This window comes from Microtus oregoni, unplaced genomic scaffold, assembly GCF_018167655.1.
Source record: "Microtus oregoni isolate MIOR12 unplaced genomic scaffold, Mior012 000020F_ref0000438, whole genome shotgun sequence".
Classification (NCBI taxonomy): domain Eukaryota; kingdom Metazoa; phylum Chordata; class Mammalia; order Rodentia; family Cricetidae; genus Microtus; species Microtus oregoni.
In genome coordinates, this window is record NW_024543079.1 from 5,671,281 (window position 1) to 5,689,445 (window position 18,165).

The 18,165-nt window shown below is 42.3% G+C and overlaps 3 protein-coding genes across 3 annotated transcripts in view; 1 reads left to right on the top strand and 2 right to left on the bottom strand.

Annotated features, from left to right (window-relative positions):
* LOC121460088 (recombining binding protein suppressor of hairless-like protein) overlaps positions 1-18,165 on the bottom strand; it is a 197,603-nt gene that overhangs the window by 58,910 nt on the left and 120,528 nt on the right. The gene's annotated exons all lie outside the window — the stretch shown is intronic.
* Slpi (secretory leukocyte peptidase inhibitor) lies at positions 4,061-6,231 on the top strand. Its single transcript, XM_041670234.1, has 4 exons — positions 4,061-4,145; positions 4,733-4,894; positions 5,352-5,501; positions 6,020-6,231. The coding sequence occupies exons 1-3, from the start codon at positions 4,061-4,063 to the stop codon at positions 5,498-5,500; spliced, it is 396 nt and encodes a 131-aa protein (XP_041526168.1). The 3' UTR covers position 5,501; positions 6,020-6,231.
* LOC121460092 (seminal vesicle secretory protein 5-like) lies at positions 15,066-15,932 on the bottom strand. The gene is made up of 2 exons (XM_041670235.1): positions 15,851-15,932; positions 15,066-15,386 (listed from the first exon to the last, which is right to left on the bottom strand). Exons 1-2 carry the CDS (start codon positions 15,924-15,926, stop codon positions 15,076-15,078), a joined length of 387 nt encoding a protein of 128 aa, XP_041526169.1. The 5' UTR covers positions 15,927-15,932; the 3' UTR covers positions 15,066-15,075.

The window sequence follows — 18,165 nt, forward strand, 5'->3', positions numbered from 1 at the left end:
TAATTTCTTTCCTTAGTTTTCTTTATTAGGTTTATTTATTTATTGAGGCAAATAAATAAATAAATAAATAAATAAATTCACTCTATAGTCCTGACCTGAAACTGATTATGTAGCTGTTGACTGGTCAACTTGTGGTGATCCTCCTGCCTCAGCCTCCCGTGTTGAGATTACAGGTGTGAGCCACCTGGATTATTCATTTTCTTGGATCCAGAGTTCTGTTCTAAAACCCAGGCTGACCTCCAATTCACTATTACCCTTCCTGAGTGCTGGGATTTCAGGTTGGGTCACCATACCCAGCTCTGCCATGGAGTTTTTTTTTTTTTAAATATTTATTTATTATGTATACAATATTCTGTCTGTCTGTATGCCTGCAGGCCAGAAGGGGGCACCAGACCCCATTACAGATGGTTGTGAGCCACCATGTGGTTGCTGGGAATTGAACTCAGGACCTTTGGAAGAGCAGGCAATGCTCTTAACCTCTGAGCCATCTCTCCAGCCCTGCCATGGAGTTTTAAAAGCACATTTAAGGTTGCTCCCCCAAAGGCACGTGAACACTCACAGAAGAACGAAGTCCTCACAATGACCTGCTGTTCTAGGCACCATCTGCTGCCAGGGTCCTCTTCCCATTCTGACACTGATGAACCACAAGGAAGAACCAAACTACTGGCCCTGGAAATATTCTTTTGAAGCAAGTGTCCCGAGACCTCAAAAGATAATGCACCTCCTGAGGAATAATAGATGTGAACAGTATTGAAGAGATGCTTTAGGAACTGTATACTCAGGGTTCTGCAGAGAGACAGAATCCGAGCATTGATGGAACTGGATTTTGTCAAGCATCTAATGGCCAGAGCAAGAAGGACTACAGCCACAATGTCCACACCTGAGCACTGAGTCTCTGCTTAGACACCGAGAGCTCCCTGTGTGTCCAGTGTCTGCAGACTCCCAGCTGTAAAACAATGTCTACCACTGTGGGGTTTACAGCTACTTCCCATCACTTCTGTCCTACACAGGAAAAGCAACGTTCCCATTTACAGCTGAGTAACAGGAGCCGAAAGAGGTCTAGTCATTTTACATCTCAGACATGTCTGACTTGAACGTTCAGGCTGTTGATGACTGTGAGGGATTGCCCAATGCATCTTGTTCAGTGCAACCTCAGGACCTAGTACAGCTCCTGGCATGTGGTAAGCAATTGTTACGTTATTTTTGTGTGAATGAATGAATAGATATATAGAGAGTTAAATAAATGCCAAGAGAGTGTGTAAAGTTAATTTAGTGAATCAATCATAGGTTAAGATAGGGTTATAAGAGGATGTGTTCGTAACCTAACAGGTTTTAGGTATGACCCAATTGTTTTAGAGAAGCTGTCTTAAGTTCTGGAATTAACTCATCATGCAACTTGGGGATTATATCTCTCCTACTTCTTTACTACAAGCTGAGAGTTTGACCTAAATTGGAGGCTAGAAAACATTCTCTGTAAAGTATTGAACGTTAGTTATTTTAGATTTTGTAGTAAATATTTCAGGTGCAACTAACTTTACACTGTCATCGTAGGAGACTAACAGCTATCGACAATTTGTAAATGAATGAGTTTATGGCTATGTTCCAGTAATCCAATAAAAATATTATCTATCTATCTATCTATCTATCTATCTATCTATCTATCTATCTATCTATTATCTATCTATCTATCTATCTATCTATCTATCTATCTATCTATCTATCTACCTATCATCTATCTCCCACTGAAGGCTGAAGGGATGGTGCAGCAGTTAAGAGCATTGGTTGCTCTTCTAGAAGACCTAGGTTTAATTCCTAGCATTCACACAGTTGCTCACAACTGAATCTGGAGTCCGGAACTGCAGTTTCAGGGGATTGGCTGCCCTCTTCAGGCACCCTCAGGTACTAGGCATACAAGAAGTGCACAGACATACATGTAGGCAAAATATCCATACACATTAAAATAAATACATCTAACAACAAAGTCTGCTGGATTTGGCTCAGGATTTATAGTTGTGGACCCTTGGTTATTCTCCAGATAGTGCTTAAGGTTCCTTTTAATAAAACATTGTTGGTTGGTTACAGGGTTCTTTCTGATGGAAGGAGTTGGTTTCAAATAGTCATGCAATTCATCATTAGTCACAAAGAGAAAGATCTAGATGTAGAATTCTCATTTGACTCTTCAAGAAACAAATACTTTGGAAAATTCTGAAAACTCTCTTGACACTAAGGGAGATAGGAAGAAGCGGAGAATGGGAAGTCCAAGGGCTGTGGGGGAGGAAGCGAGAACAAACCCCGACCAGCTGTAAGAGTGTCCACAGCTGGAGGTCAGGCCTTCCATTTCTCTCTTGACATCTTGCTCATTTCCTAGATAGCAGTTAATACATACTTTGGACTGTCGTTACTCCGTGCATGTTAGCTTTCTCGCCTTTTCTTTGGCACCAAACTTTAAACCACTGAACAATTTCTGCATCATAGGATCTGCTGACAGTTGGCACCCGGATTAGAGAAGACTTTGTGGAGCCCACCACTCAATGCATAGCCTTTTCTTGTCTGTTTGAATTTCTACAAACTTCCTTGGAGGAATGATGTCAATTAATGAGAAGGGAATCTTCCCCATGGGTGAGTCCCCTAATGGCTATCCAGTACCAAGTGGTTACCCCTAAAAACGTGTATACACATGAACAACACTGAATGGACTTGGCAAGTTGTATTAATATATCTATTCATTTATACACAAACAGTAATAATTAAAAAGAGGTCAATACTGGGTGATGGTGTGCATGACTTTAATCCCAGCCTGGTCTACAGAGTGAGTTCCAGGACAGACACAGCTGTGACACAGAAAAACCCTGTCTTAAAATCACCCCCCATACTCTTCCCCCCCCCCCAAAAAAAAAGAAAAAGAAAAAGAGGCCAAGAATTTGAGAGGGATTTTGGGGTGGGGAGAGGTTGGAGGGAATAGAGGGAGGAGATAAATTATATAAATGCAGTGAACATACATGAAACTTACATAGAAAGGTCACATGAGGCTGAAGCAAGACTCAACTTTGTAGGTAGGGAAGTTTGGAATGAATTCTAGAGAGAATGATGGCTTTCTTAATAATTAGTAGCAATTTGTACACACTGGGTACCATGCACAATGGGCTGAACACATGGAAACCATAGGTTTTGCTCATGTCTGATGCCCATAGAGGATTTAGGGGTCAGAAGAATTTCTTTAACAACTCAAATGATACCACAGGTCCATACTGATTACAGCGATTACAGTGAGAGACTCCATCCCTTTACTCCAACCCACGTCAAAGATCTCTTGTAGCAAAGGATGCAATTTATTCATTAGTTTAAGGGTCATTTCAAACTCTTGGTCTCAGGCCAGTCCCAAGTCATTTCATGCCTAGGAAACTGATCTTCCAAGAGACTTATGGAAGGCAAGGCCCTTCCGGGTACAACTTTCTTGTTTAGGGTTTGCTTTCCACGTTTCAGTCATGGAATAGGCACTGGGCAAACAGCGGTGCAAATAATTTGGCAGAGAAAAACGTCGGTGGTTTGAGCCATGTGTCATCTGTATTTTGAGGAGAAATTTGCATTGAGCAATAGGTTAGAGTTTCAAAATCCCAGAAAGTCCAGGAATATGAGAAATAGAGGTGTATTGCACAGTCTCAGCTGAGAGTCCATGTCCTATGTTTCAGCTTCAGGTCCTGGTGGCCCTTTGTGACTCACACTTTCTGCTCTTCTCTACCAGTAAAGGCATCAGACTTTCAGATTTCGCAATGCTCAAGGCTCAGGTGGTCTCCTGGAGTGTCCCTGTGAGGACAACTTCAAAACAACTTCTTTCATTTTTAACTCTCTGCCAGTTCCTCTGCTGGCTGCACGGTCCTGCCTGAAACAGGGTGTTTACCGTCCACTGCTGTAGTATCAAGACTTTTGTTCTCTGGCTAAGCTTCCTGACTATGCAATAGCAGCTGGGAGGGCCCGAATACACTCCCCTGGAGCCACGCCCACTGGTAAAGATATAAAGGGTGATGCTTGGCACTGGTCATCGGAGCTACTCTGCCTCACCATGAAGTTCAGCAGCTTCTTCCCTTTCGCGGTGCTTCTTGCTCTGGCGATCCTGGCATCCTGGACTGTGGAAGGAGGCAAAAGTGGTGAGTAGGGGTTAGAGTGGTCTAACCTGCCCAGAGTGCAGGGTGTGAGGGCTGCTGGGGTTGAGTGGGCTCTCTTCTGTCGAGTGTTCGCCACATTCCTCTGGATCTCCTGGAGGCATCCATACCTGGCTGGATTCTGAGGTGTCCATGTCTATTACTCTGCCATCCTGTGAGCTCAGGTCGCACTCTATGTCCTTTAGCCTTTCCGTTTCTGCCTCTGGCTTTAGTTCTCAGCATCTCACGTGTTTGTTCTCTCCATATTTGTTTCTCTTTGTCTCCATTATTCCTATTCTTCCTTTTTGTCTTTGCGTACTCTAGTTTAGCCCTGAGGTGGAAAAACTTGCCTGGGAACCCTGTGCCGGTCTGTGATCTCCTCAGTCTGCGGTTTTCCCTGGTTACATGTCTTTTTTGACAAAGCCAGTCATTTTGTTTATTTGCTTTGTTTTTTCCTTGGGATCAGTCAGATATCTCTCTTTATAGCTGTGGGCTACTGGGATGAGGATCTAAACTCTGGAAAGTCATCTTTGTCTAGGAATTTTGATAGATATTCCATACTCTCCTAACTTCTTGACATTTTTTTTTTTTAGATGCTATCAAAACTGGAGCCTGCCCTTCTAACAAGCCTGTCAAGTGCCTTAGGAGAGAGAAACCAGAGTGTGATTCTGACTGGCAATGCCCTGGGGAAAAGAGGTGCTGCCAATTTCGTTGTGGTTTCAAATGCCTTAATCCTCTTCCCATCCGCAGACCAGGTGAGCCAGCAGAGGAACGTGAGGGAGAGGAATGAATCTCAAGACCTAGCAGTGAAGGGGTTGGGATTGAGTGAAGGGTCTGCCTAGAAATCCTTGTTTCTAAGAGCTGTTGAGTGCAACACATCAGTCAGCTAAGGCATCATGCTGCCATTGGCAGGAAAAACCACTTGTCTGAAGCAGACACTATGTAATGGTTTTGGGAAAAAAATCATCTGGGCATTCAGACAGCTTGATGCAAGCCATCAAGCCTTTCAGTAAGTACCACATAGATGGTCACCTGCATTGACCAGAGGCCAGATGTTAGAGAGGAACCAGGTGACATATCTGGGAGGAGGTGATTGAAGTGAGGGGTGAGTGGGGATGATCTTCCTTGCTTGGGCTGGAGAGGATGGGTAAAAGAAACACAATGTGGTGCCTAAATCTTAACACATCTGACCTGTGGTTCTTCTGTTGTCAGTGAGGACGAAGCCTGGGAGGTGCCCAAAGATTCAAGGACAATGTCTGATGCTGAATCCTCCCAATAAGTGTGAGAGGGATGGCCAGTGCGATGGCAACTATAAGTGCTGCCAGGGCATGTGTGGGAAAATCTGCCTTCCCCCACAGTAAGGTACGGAGTGGGCTCGGGTGGATAGATCTCGTCTCTTGTCAGCCCTTTTCAGCTTCAAGGCTCTGGAGGTCAAGGCTTATGGGCAGGGAGACTCTAACCAAGAGCTGTGTGGCTTGTCCTTTTAGGTGCTTTCCCATATATCTTAGGGAAAGACATAGGATTGCCTGTGTCTTTGAGCCTACTGCAGGCTGTCTGGGTAAGAGCCATGGATGGATGACTTTCTGAGTCTCTCTATCTGCAGAACGGAAATCCTGAAGTTAAAAAGGGTTTGCAAGGCACTGTAAACATTATTTGTTATCCAATTTGTTTACTTCATGGTGTCTGGGGTCAAAGCAGAAAGGAGAGATAAGTTTGGAATTTCACAATGCAAATGAGACTTGAGCTCATTCTCCTGAAGTCCAAATCTCAACTGCAGCCCCACTGTTTGATCTCTCTCAGCTGGCTTCCTTATGGAGGACCATATGGAAATGATTTGGTTGGTTTGTATATTAAAGGTCTTATCTTATTTTCTCTTGTAGTCGGATTCCTGACATTTGGAGACAGCTCTGGACTTGTGCTCTGTGTGGTCTGGAAATTTCTTTGCTCCCAGGTTCCCCGACTCTCAGGCATGCGTCCTGTCAAGAGGGTTTGCTTCTGCCACCAACAGTTCTTTTTGATATACGCTCAGCATTCTGGAGGCTTTTAGGAAATACCATTGGAGAGCAAATAAATAAATGCGTTTATTTCTTTAAGCACACCCTGGCTCTGTGATTCACTGAAGAGATGGATGTGGCAAGGATCAATAAGTCTTGGGTATGAGGCTTCCTTCTACATTCATGGAGGAGATGGATGAGGGTTCCGGGTCTGCGCAGTCTTGAACTTACGCTATGAATCTGACAGTACCGACTCTGTGGCGTTCGGAAAAGTGATTTTTTACCTCCTAAATATCATGTTTTTAATCTCCAAAGTGGCAAGAGAAATAAACCATTTTCTTACAATGTATAGGACACCAGAGGGTGAATAAGGGTGCAAAGTGTGTGTGATGTGCAGAGGGCACAGAAGTGTGCAAAGCATGTGTAATAAGCAGAGGGTGCAGAGGGGTGAAACGTGTGTGTAATTAGCAGAGGGTGTGCAAAGCGTGTGTAACAAGCAGAGGATGTGCAAAGCGTGTGTAATAAGCAGAGGGTGCAGAGGGGTGAAACGTGTGTGTAATTAGCAGAGGGTGTGCAAAGCGTGTGTAATTAGCAGAGGGTGTGCAAAGCATGTGTAATAAGCAGAGGGTGCAGAGGGGTGAAACGTGTGTGTAATTAGCAGAGGGTGTGCAAGAGGGGTGAAACTTGTGTGTAATTAGCAGCAGTTCTTGACCAGAGCACATTCACACATCACGGCTACTTTCTGCTTCCTGGTGTTAATAAAAATTATAATGTGGTATATGTGTGTGCAGGTGTGCTCACCTGAATGTGCTTTTGGAGGACAAAGCAGGACATCATGTGTCTTCCTCTGTTTCTACTAATCACCTTGATCAGAGTCTCTTTATTGAGCCACAAACTCACCAATTAGGCTAAGGTTGCTGGCCAAGGAGCAACTGAGGATCTGCCTGTCTCTGTCTCCAAGTGCTGGGGTTATACATACGTGCACCCAACACCCAGCTTTTTACGTTGGTACTAGGGATCCAAACCTAACTCCTCATGCCTGTTAGTCACTGACCAGCTCCCCAGTATACCCTGCCCATTTGTAGAGTTTGACTGCAGATAGATTGTAGAAGACAAGGTGGTTATGAGCCAGCGACAGCTCTGAGAACGGATGTGATGATGCTTTGTAAATGTTGAAGTTAGAATCCACCGAGTTTTAAGATGCCTTAAGCAGTTTGTTGTGAGTGTGATTGCTGCGTTAAGACCAGAAATGAACACACTCGAGACTGTTTCACAAACTGTGTTGAGCTGAATTTCCAGTGAACTTCACACTGAAGCTGGAAACAGCAAGGGCTTAACACTGTTCTCCAGCAACGTTCGTGATCTCTGAAGCAAGGCAGGATGCTACACCAACAGGGTGTGCTATGATAGAGAAGAAAGCTTCCAAACGGTCATGTTTTATTTCTATTTTAAAATGTATGTATGTGTCTGTGTCGGTCTGTCTGTCTGTCTCTCTGTGTGTGTGACGAAGTCTAATGTACCCAAGGCTGGCCCCAAACTTCTGATGTTCTATGCCTCTCCGTCCTAAGTGCTGGGTTATGTGTGTGTGTATGCTGCCATGTCTATCTTAAATATTGTCATTTTTATATGGAAATTTGTAATGCGCAGTAGCTCTAGACACCTGAGATTCATCAAAGCTGCTGGGCATATGGCCTTTATAGAATTCTGGAGCATTTTAATCATCAATCAGACATAACAGATATAAGCAAACAAAGAAACAAATGGTACAAATTTCCTGATCATTAAAGTACTGAGAATGCTTAGAGAATTGAACAGCAATCTGTTATTTAGCTTTTGTTTCTTTCCCCATAATTACTTGGTTGATTTCTATCTGCTCTTTTGAAATTGATAAATTAGAATGATGTGTGTTTATGGATTATAATATATTGCTAGTTGTTAATTGGTAAGTTATAATTGTGCATATTGATAGAGGATGATGTGATGCTTTAATATCTGTACACTCTATGGAATATTAAATTAAGCTAATAAGCATATCCATTGTCAGGGCTCCATAGGGCATCAGAAATGGTCAAATAAAAAATCACCCTGAGTGAGGTAACTCAGACCCAGAAAGGTAAATATGGTATATATTCACTTATATGTGAATAACAGCCGTTAAATAAATGACAACCAATGTACAATCCAGAGACTCAGAGAGGTTAAGTAGAGAGGAAGGAACTAATGGGGCCACACGGATATCCCTGCTAGGGGGAAATGCCAACTAGCCATCTCTTGTCACCAAATGAGGCTTCCAGTATCAAGACTGTGTTGCCTTCAATTGAGTTGTTGGCCAAGCGGGTTTCATGGAAATCCTCAAACAACCCAGGCTGTTACTAAGGCAATGGGTTGTTCTTCACAAACTGAAAGCAAGGCCCCATTGTTGAAGACAGCACCACACAACTCATTGAACCAGGCAAGCTACATGGTGCTACATGGAACCTCTACCTCTATATTCAGGAAGGCACTCTGCAGGTTACCGAAAGAGAAATGTAGACACCAACTCAACCGCAAAAGCTTTGATCTATCTGTCCTGCCTGTAAGACATGCTAGGGCAATGGTGGCACAAATCTTATGGGAGTAACCAACCAATGTCGGATTTGATTAAGATCCACTCCACAAGATGCAAACCATACCTGACACTGCTTGGGTGATCAAGAATAAGAGACAAGAAAGTCAAGAGACCTAGGGTTAAACCCATGTGAGCCACCATTGGTGGAAAGGTGCATAGGAGAGTACATGGCTCTGTCACCAAGACAAGGTACAGCCCGCCTTTGAGGCATGCTCTGTATCTGGTCTAGAATCTTTGAGCATGTGCTCAGCAAGCTGAGCCAGAGTTGCTTTGGTGCCGCACTTGCTCCACCTTCTGGTCAAACACCGTCACTACCTCTGAATACCTTCTGGCGACTCAGCCAGTTCAACGACACGCCACCTGCTGGTCAAACATCATGACTACATCCCCCACAACCCAATTCTCTGAGGATCAAAACTCAATTGGGAACCTTAAAAGAGTAAGCTAAGCTAATACACACGCACACACACACACACACACACACACACACACACACACACACACCCGCGCGCGCATACTCATATACATACACACATACGCATATGGAAAAGACAATCTTAAAACCTTTCCCAAGTCAATGATTGGGAATATCACAGCGTAGGGAATTAGGACCCTGCACACTGCTACTGTGAATAGGATGCTAGGAAAACTAACTGAGGAGTAAACAACTGGGATCAATACATTTTTGCTCCTAGTGGTTATCAGTATTTCAATTCATATTTTATCCTTAAAAGTGGCTTGATAATGGTGCCACATATGAGAGACTGGCTGAAAAGATACAGGCTTTGGGAAAAAGGCTACTACTGATGGTACGCAAGCCTTACAAATAGTTACTAAGGAGAAAAATACAGGTTCTCTTGGTTTATAGAAACAGGGTTTCTCTTTGTAGTACTGGCTGTCCTGGAACTCATTCTGTAGACCAGGCTGGTCTCAAACTCACAGAGATCTCCCTGCCCTTGTCTCCTGAGTGCTGGGATAAAAGGCCTGCCCGACCACACCTGGCAATGATACAGCTTTGACTGACAAGATAAAGGCTTTATAACATTTACCAATGAAGAGAACAAGAAGGTAACTAATAATATGCAAGTCATACAAATGATTATTAAGGAGAATAATACAATCTTTACCGACAAGATAAAAGCTTTAGAAATTTTTTCTGATGATGAGAATAGAAGGGTGATAACATCCAAACCTTAGAACAGATTACTTTTAATAATTTGGAAACATTAGAAAAAGCCACTATTGATAAATTACATGCCTTAGAAAAATTTATTAAAACTATTTAAAACTTTTACTATTAAAAATAGTAAAAGTGTTCAGACACAGAATTCAGAGGAAAGTCAACCTTCCCATTACCTTATGGAATCAGAGAGGAGTGACTCAAGGTTTTTTTAAAAACCAACCTGCCAGGCAGTGGTGGTGCACGCCTTTAATTCCAGCACTCAGGAGGCAGAGGCAGACGGATCTCTGTGAGTTCAAGGCCAGCCTGATCTACAGAGTGAGTTCCAGGACAGGTTCCAAAGCTACACAGAGAAACCCTGACTTGAAAAAACAAAAACAAAACAAAACAAAACAGAAACTAACCTTTATTTATTCAGTTACCATTCAAGAAAGAACACCAGACAACAGCTACCTCCAAGGCCACACAGAAGTTAAATGGGATCCTACGGAAATGTTAGATTTAAGGAGATTAAAGGAAGCAATAGTTTTCCATGATATACATTCATCTTATGTGAGGGTGAATACATGGTTCATTCAGAATAAAATCACTCCAAAAGACTGTGAAGATTTAGTTACAGCAGTAATGTAATATGGTCCTCAGTTGGAATGGAACAGTTTATGGGAGAGAAGAAGCTAAGGCCCTCAAACAACAAGATAAAATCTTTGGTGAGGGCTGTTATGTTGATGTGAATAGTCAAACTGCATTTGATGATCACACCTTGTCCCCATGCTGTACAGCAGCCTTAAATACTTGAAACAAGATCCAAGAATCAGGAAAGAAGGCTGAGCCATTTACCAAAGTTATACAAGGCCCAAAAGAAAGAAGTCTGCACTAAATTATGGCAAAGATGAATATAGTAGTATCATATTCAGAAGTTAGATGAATATTAATTGAATCCTTGGATTTTGAAAATTCTAATACACAATGAAGAAGTATAATGGGCCTTTAAGGATAAGATCAGTAGCCATAGAGGAATGGGTCCCACACACAGTCAATAGTGGGTCTCATAACCGTGACGATGCTTGGATAGGACAGGTAATTTCCAAAGGCATGAGGAAAAACCAAAACCCAAAGTGTCAAATGATCTAATTATAGTAAACAAGGTCATCTAAAAAGGAATGGTAGGCAGGGCATTCCTAGAAACAATGTCTCCTCTAGAGATAACCCGAACAGAAGGTTCCAACCTTCTGGAGTATGTGGAAGATATAGCAAAGGCAGACATTGGATCAATGAATGTAGATCAACAAGGGACAAGAAAGCCAACCATTTAACACTGGGAAATGCCTTGGGGGGCAACTTGTGAGTTTTCATGCTAGCTTTGGTTCAACCATTCCCTGTTACTGTCGGCAGAGGTTTGTTAATTTTCTGCTTCCCAGACTCGAAAAAGCCACACAGAAACTATATTAGCTACATCACTGCTTGGTCTATTAGCTCCAGCTTCTTATTGGCTGGCTCTTACATCTTAATTTAACCCATCTCCATTAATCTGTGTATTTCCACGTGGCTGTGGCTTATCAGCAAGGTTCCGGTGTCTGTCCCTGGGGGGGCTATGTGGCATCTCCTGACTCCACCTTCTTTCTCCCAGCATTTAGTTTAGTTTTCCCTGCCTAGCTCTATTCTGCCCTGCTATATGCCCAAAGCAGTTTATTTTTTAATCAATGGTAATCACAGCATACAGAGGGGAATCCCACATCATGTCCTCTCCCAGAGCAATTAAGGAACATAGTGCATATTGCAAAAAAACCATACTTCTCTGGATGATAGTACAGTTTTAGAAGAAAAAACAAAAACTTCAGGAGCAGCCATAAAGTCAATATTTTGGCAGATTTCTATACATTATCAAAGACCAAAGGCATGAATAAATGACTTTGTAATTGAGTTCTTTTAGCCACAGGGGCAGATGTAATAATAATTGCACAGAATCTTGACATCCATACTGGCCTCTTCAGGATGCGTATGTTCAGCATTTAGGGATTAAAACACTATCTTGGATAAAACAAAGTGTGAATTGGGTCAAATGTATAGGGTAAAAAAGACAGACAGGAAAATTAAAGCTGTATGTGGCTAATATAGCAATAAATTTATGGAGATGTGATTTGTTACAGCAATGGAATACTCAGATTAACATTCTTCAACTATTGGAAACAAACCATAAATCAATGTATGTTTCTTGGAAAAATATTAAAAGGTATTGTAAAGAATAGTCTGCAACCATTCAGGCTACACATAACCAGGGCACAACAGCCGCTGATCTTTTAAAGGCACCAACAGCCCTACCTTTAAAATGGTTAACTGACAAACCTGTTTGGGTGGAACAACGACCTTTGACATCAGGAAATTACAGACCTTAGAACAGCTGGTACGGGAGCAGCTAAATACTCAACACATTAAAGAACTGACCAGTCCTTGGAATTCTCCTGGATTTGTTATTAAAAAGAAATCTGGAAAATGGAGAATGCTAACAGATTTGAGAGCCATAAATAAAGTAATTCATCTGATGGACTCTCTACAGCCTGGAGTTCTCCTGACTTCTCTATTACCTAAAGGATAATCTGTTAGAGTTAATGATTTAAAAAACTGTTTCTTCACTCTACCTTTACAAGAAAAGGATAGAGAAAAATTTGCCTTTATGGTGTCTACTCTTAACTACTCTCAGCCAGCTAACAGATATCAATAGAAGATTCTCCCAAGGGGTGTTAAACAGCTCCATCTGTGCCATTATTTTGTATGACAGACAAAGGATTCACATACAGTTTCCTCAATTTATGATTTACCATTGTGTGGGTGATATCTTACTAACTGATTTAAATGTGGATACTTTAAAGAAATGTTCAAAGAAGTAAAGAAAGTTTTGCCTTGTTGAGGATAACAGACTGCTCCTGACAAAACAAAGAGGACATTCTATTAATTACCTGGAATATAAAATAGGTTTACAAAAAATTCAGCCCCCAAAGGTACAAATCAGGAGAGATCAATTTTGGACTCTTAATGACTTTCAACTGGGAGACACTAACTGGCTATGAGCCACAACTGGCTTCACAACTCAAGAACTCAGTCATTTGTTTTAATCCTTACAAGGTGGTAATGATTTAAATAGTCCAAGAAAATTGTCAGCTGAAGCTGAGAGAGGGTTGGTTTTGGTAGAAAAGAAATTACAGGATGCACATGTGGATCATTTGGAGGCAGAGCTGGATTGTATTCTGGTTATTTTATCTTCTTTACACTCCCCTACAGGGAGTTTAATCTTAAAATGGATATTTTTACCATATAAACAGAGTAAAAAATTAAAGACCTATGTATAAAAGGTTTCTTAGTTGATTCAAAAAGGAAAGTTTAAACTTTATCAATTGACTGGAATGGACCCGACAGAAATCATAGTAGAATTCTCAATGCTGGGTTCTAGAGTGGCTTCGCAATTTGCCTTTCTACCAAGAGTGAATGAGGAGTCCCTTTTTTTGCCATAACCTCACCAGCATTTGTTGTCAGTTGTGATGCTGGCCTTGGCCATTCTGACTGGGGTGAGAAAATTTGTATTTCACTGATTGCTAAGGATGATAAACACTTTTTCAGGTGTTTCTTAGACATTTGATTTCTTCTATTGAGAACCTTTTGTTTATACCTCCAGCCCATTTCTGTGAGTTCAACAGATTTTATTTTTATTGGTTAACTTGCTCTACTTCAATATGTAGCCTGTTTTCATTGTTATTACATGCACATATGTATACACACATATATTGCTAAGTGCACCCTGCTAGTTATGTATGTTACTCATATGTATGTTTTCAGGACTGACCATTTGCTATTGAATAACCAATGGTGTGCTGTCCTGTGGTGAAGACTGTTTCTCCCACTCTCAGCATCCTTTAGTTGAGGCTCCCTGAGCTTTGAACCGTCCACTTTGACGTGTTCGTTGTTGTCTTTTGTGTTTAGGCAGTCGTGCTGATGAGACTTTATTGGTGTAGCTTCTGACAGTATTACTAGAAAACCCAGTCTGACAGCAATGTCCCTGAACCTTGGAACATGTCTTCTCTGACGTTTCCTAGGTTGTCAGCTTGAGGCTCCACTAAGAAGAGGATCCGGCAGGGATTAGGGTTAACGGTGCTCGCAGTGACTGAATGAGGGGTCTCTAGCTGTGACTCACCAGACTGACACAGAAAGCCACATCCGTTACTTGTGAAACTGTTAATTCCAGGAGTCCCACCAACCCTACGCTCCAGAAGCAAGAGACTTCAGGAGAAAATGATGCAGAGTAATATCTTTTTTTATTGAAAAGATTAAATTTGAATATTTTCAGGGTTAGGAATCTTAAGGAAAAGCAAGTGTGAGAAGGAAGTGAACCCGAGGGCTTGTTTCTGGGACCCTGCGGGAGTCTCAATCCTGAAGATAATACAGATGTCTCTCGGTTCAGTGACACCTAGGGAGGGAGAGGACAATGTGTGAAGCAGGGCAGGGGAGGGGACAGGGACCTTTGTTGTAGGTCTCAGGTTTCTGTGGTTGCCTCTACTGCAGGGTACTGCTATTTTTCATTTCTAGTGTGTCACATGCAGGGACAATTTTTCTTTCTTTCTTTCTTTCTTTCTTTCTTTCTTTCCTCTCTCTCTCTCTCTCTCTCTCTCTCTCTCCCTTTCTCTTGAGAGGGAAGAGGAAGCTAATTCTTGGAGCTACGGCCTCTGAAAAAGATAATTGCTCCTTACTGCGCTGTGTGGACATGAGGAGATTGCATCTACTGTACTATTTTTTGCCACAATAAGCATGGAATTAACTTTTACAAGCACAGCACAAGAACTGACAAGATTCTATTTAAAGCTTATGCATGTGCTTGTACAGGTGGTATACGCTCAATTTTATCACTCGCTGGATTGGGCAGGAGAAAACCATTGATGCTGTACACTAAGGGTATGAATTCCGGACTCAGTCACAGCTCAGTACCGATCTCTGCTCACCTCTCCAAAGGTCACACTCCACAGGTGTGCGCTGTAGGGATCAGTCAGTTCCACGATGGCCCAGGGAATAGCCATGCATAACTTTGAAATGCTTAGGCGGGCATCTCGGGCACCTGGTAATATCCTTACCTTTATATTGGTCCAGATCTTCAGCTGGCCAGTCAACACATTATTTCCCAGCAATCCGAGTTTTCATTCTGCTTTTAAAAGAGCTCATTCCTTCTTCTCCTCGAGATCCTCTAGTCTTGTAATCACGATAGCCTTCCTCATTGAAGCCACTTTTGGGATTTTTTGATTTAAAGGAACTCCACGAGCCTTCCTCACTGAAGCCACTTTTGGGATTTTTTGATTTGAAGGAACTCCATGAGTTCTCACTCCGGCTGTATTCCTCATGGGAAGAACTGGATTCCCCACGGCCCCCCAGGACCTTTACGTGAAGGTTTTCATTAGAATGTTCTTCAGACCCTTGTGAGAACCTTTCTGTGGAGAGAAAAGAATGTCTCACTCCCTAGGTCCATCCTTCTGTATATTCTGGATCAGTGCATCGGGACACTGTCGAGAGCCCATGCTTCAGCTCTGGTGATGGACCTGTGTTCAGATCTACCTTGCTGCTGTTTTGTTATCTATGAAGTCATTGACCTTTTCGTCTAGTTAGAAGTTGGAATGATCTACTTGTCAAATCTCCTCACAGCTGACAATGAGGGTGTTTGTTACCTGGTGCCCCACATTCCCCTGCAACCCTCATTACGGGTGCTTTGATTGCCATGCCACTGATAGTCACATAAAATGTGTGGCTAAGACAAAAAAAAGGGAGTGGGGAACAAGACTCAGTTTCCTTCAGGGATAGAAGCCCGGGGAACACAGCATTCTGCAGAATCCAAGTGGACCCCTTTGACAACATTTTTTTTCAAATATCTTTCCCTCAGAACAAACTTGTCACTCACCACGGGGTCCCCTCGCAGCTGCTTCTGTCACCAGAACCAGGAGCAATGTAAGGAGGAAGAAGCTGGTGGGATTCATCTTGCCAGGAAGGGCCTTGGTTGAGAGCTGAGCTGAGCTTCTCCTTATATATATTTCCTGACTGGCTTTGCCTGCAGATTTCTTATCTGTAAATGTCAGCTTCATTCTCTCTGCTCAGTAGGAGTCTTGGTACTGCGCCCTTGAACTCTGCAAGAGCACCTCAGAGCACACCCAGCAAACTTCCCTGGTCCTGTGAGAACACCACACACACAGTGATTTCTGTACTTTCAGAACCTTCCCCTTCTTCAGAGTGGGGAAGAGACTTCAGGCTGCAGAAATATTCAAGACTTGATCATGCCTTCGTTCCCCAGCATGGAACCTCTCCTAAGACAACAGCACTGAAATCAGTCGCAGATACAGCTCTGCCCTGTGTTTTCAGAACGGCCTTCATCCTCAGAATTTTTATTTGAAAAGGCGTGAATGCAGAGGAAAGGGACACAGAGGGAAATGGTGCTAAAGAGAACCCAAAGAAAGGAAATTTGAACTGTCCGTAGAGGATCTCATTGTCAGAGCCATTACCAAGCAATAGTAAGGCCTGCAGTTTAGGCCTGAACACTTCATAATGAACTCATAAAAAATAATTAGGTGAAAAGAAAAAAAAAAGAGATACATCAGCATTGAAAGCTGACATGTTCCAACGCTCTTCAACACTTTATATTGGCTCAGTCTCCAAACTTGCCTTTCTGTATGTTCAGGGTGTGTGTGTGTGTGTGTGCGTGTATGTGCGCGCACGTGTGCACGTGCCTGCATGTGCACACAGATGTGTGCGAATTGGGGGAAGGAAAGGGTTTATTTCATTTTAAACCTTAGAATCTGTAATGAATGATATGAGGAAAGGACCTCTAGTAGGAACCTGGAGGCAGGAACTGAAGAAGAGGCCGGGGGAACACTGCTTGTTGGCTTGCTCTTATACCTGCTCAGCCTTCTTTTTTGTTGTTTAGTTTTTTTATATGTAACATTATATTTATTTCAATATTCCTAAGGGTAAGCAGGATATAGGTAGCAAGCTAAATTTCTAACAATGGCATAAAAAGTAATTTTTTTTCATATTTCTCTTGGAATTTTGGTCTCTCTAGACTACTTTTTATCTATTTTGTCTCTTATAAATTATTTTTTATTTGTTTTTGAGATTATGATATAATTACCTCATTTGCCACTTCTATTTCCCTCTTCTAAGCCCTCTCATATGCCCTCCTTGCTCTCTTTCAAATTCATGACCTGTTTATTCATTAATTGTTATTACATACATATATCTTACTAAATACTGTAATATAACCTGCACAGTCTGTGTAATGGGACTTGTTTATATCTGTTTTGGGGGCTGAATATTTGGGATTGGGTAACCAACTAGTGTACTCTTTCCTGGGGAGAGCTTTCTCCTGATCTCAGTGTTCCTTAGTTCCTTGCAGCTCTGTCTAGGGCTATGGCTTCGTTTCTGCCGTCCACTTTGGCGTGTCTATTATTGTTGTCCTTGCTCAGCTCTTGTTTAGATAATCACATTGGTTTCGGACATTTCTAGGAGATACAGCATCACAGCAAACGCTATATATTTGTGTCTTACAATCTTTGCACCCCTTCTTCCAGGATGACCTCTGGAACTTAGATGCAAGAGCTGTATTGTAGATGCCAGTTGGGACCGGACTCCACAATTGTACATTTTGAGTGGTTGTGGTTTTCTGTTTGTCCTTGATGTGGGGTAGGGACTATACTTATCTGTGGATAGAAGGACAGCTGTTTAGGATGTAGTTAGGGACTGTGCTAACTTAGTAAAATGGTGGTGGTAGATTCTTTTCTAAGATCCATGACTTCACTAGCCCGGGTATTTGGTAAGAGTTCTAGCACTGGACATGATTCCCTCTGGCTGAGTGGGTCTTGAGTCTAGTTAGAGAGCTGTTGGGTGACCACCAAGTCACGAAAGCCACTATTGCATCCTTAGGGTTATCTTGTCATCGTTGTGGTTAATAACATCACAGCCCTAGGTACTATTTGTTGACTCACCCCTTTGGAAGCTTGCGTGGCACCTTGATACCGTGAAAACTAGACCTCAGGGAGGAGGGTTTCATGTCAGTTTTCGTTCAGGGTCTCTGGGCCCTGTGTCTGAAGTGCATGCTGTGGTTTACCTTTCCCCTTTCTGGAGAAAACCAAAGACAATAGCAATAGACTATAAGTTTTGGAAGCCTCTTGAAGAAGCCTAACCAACAACTCAAAAGAGAGCCTCTCATACCTGGTCTTGGAGTTT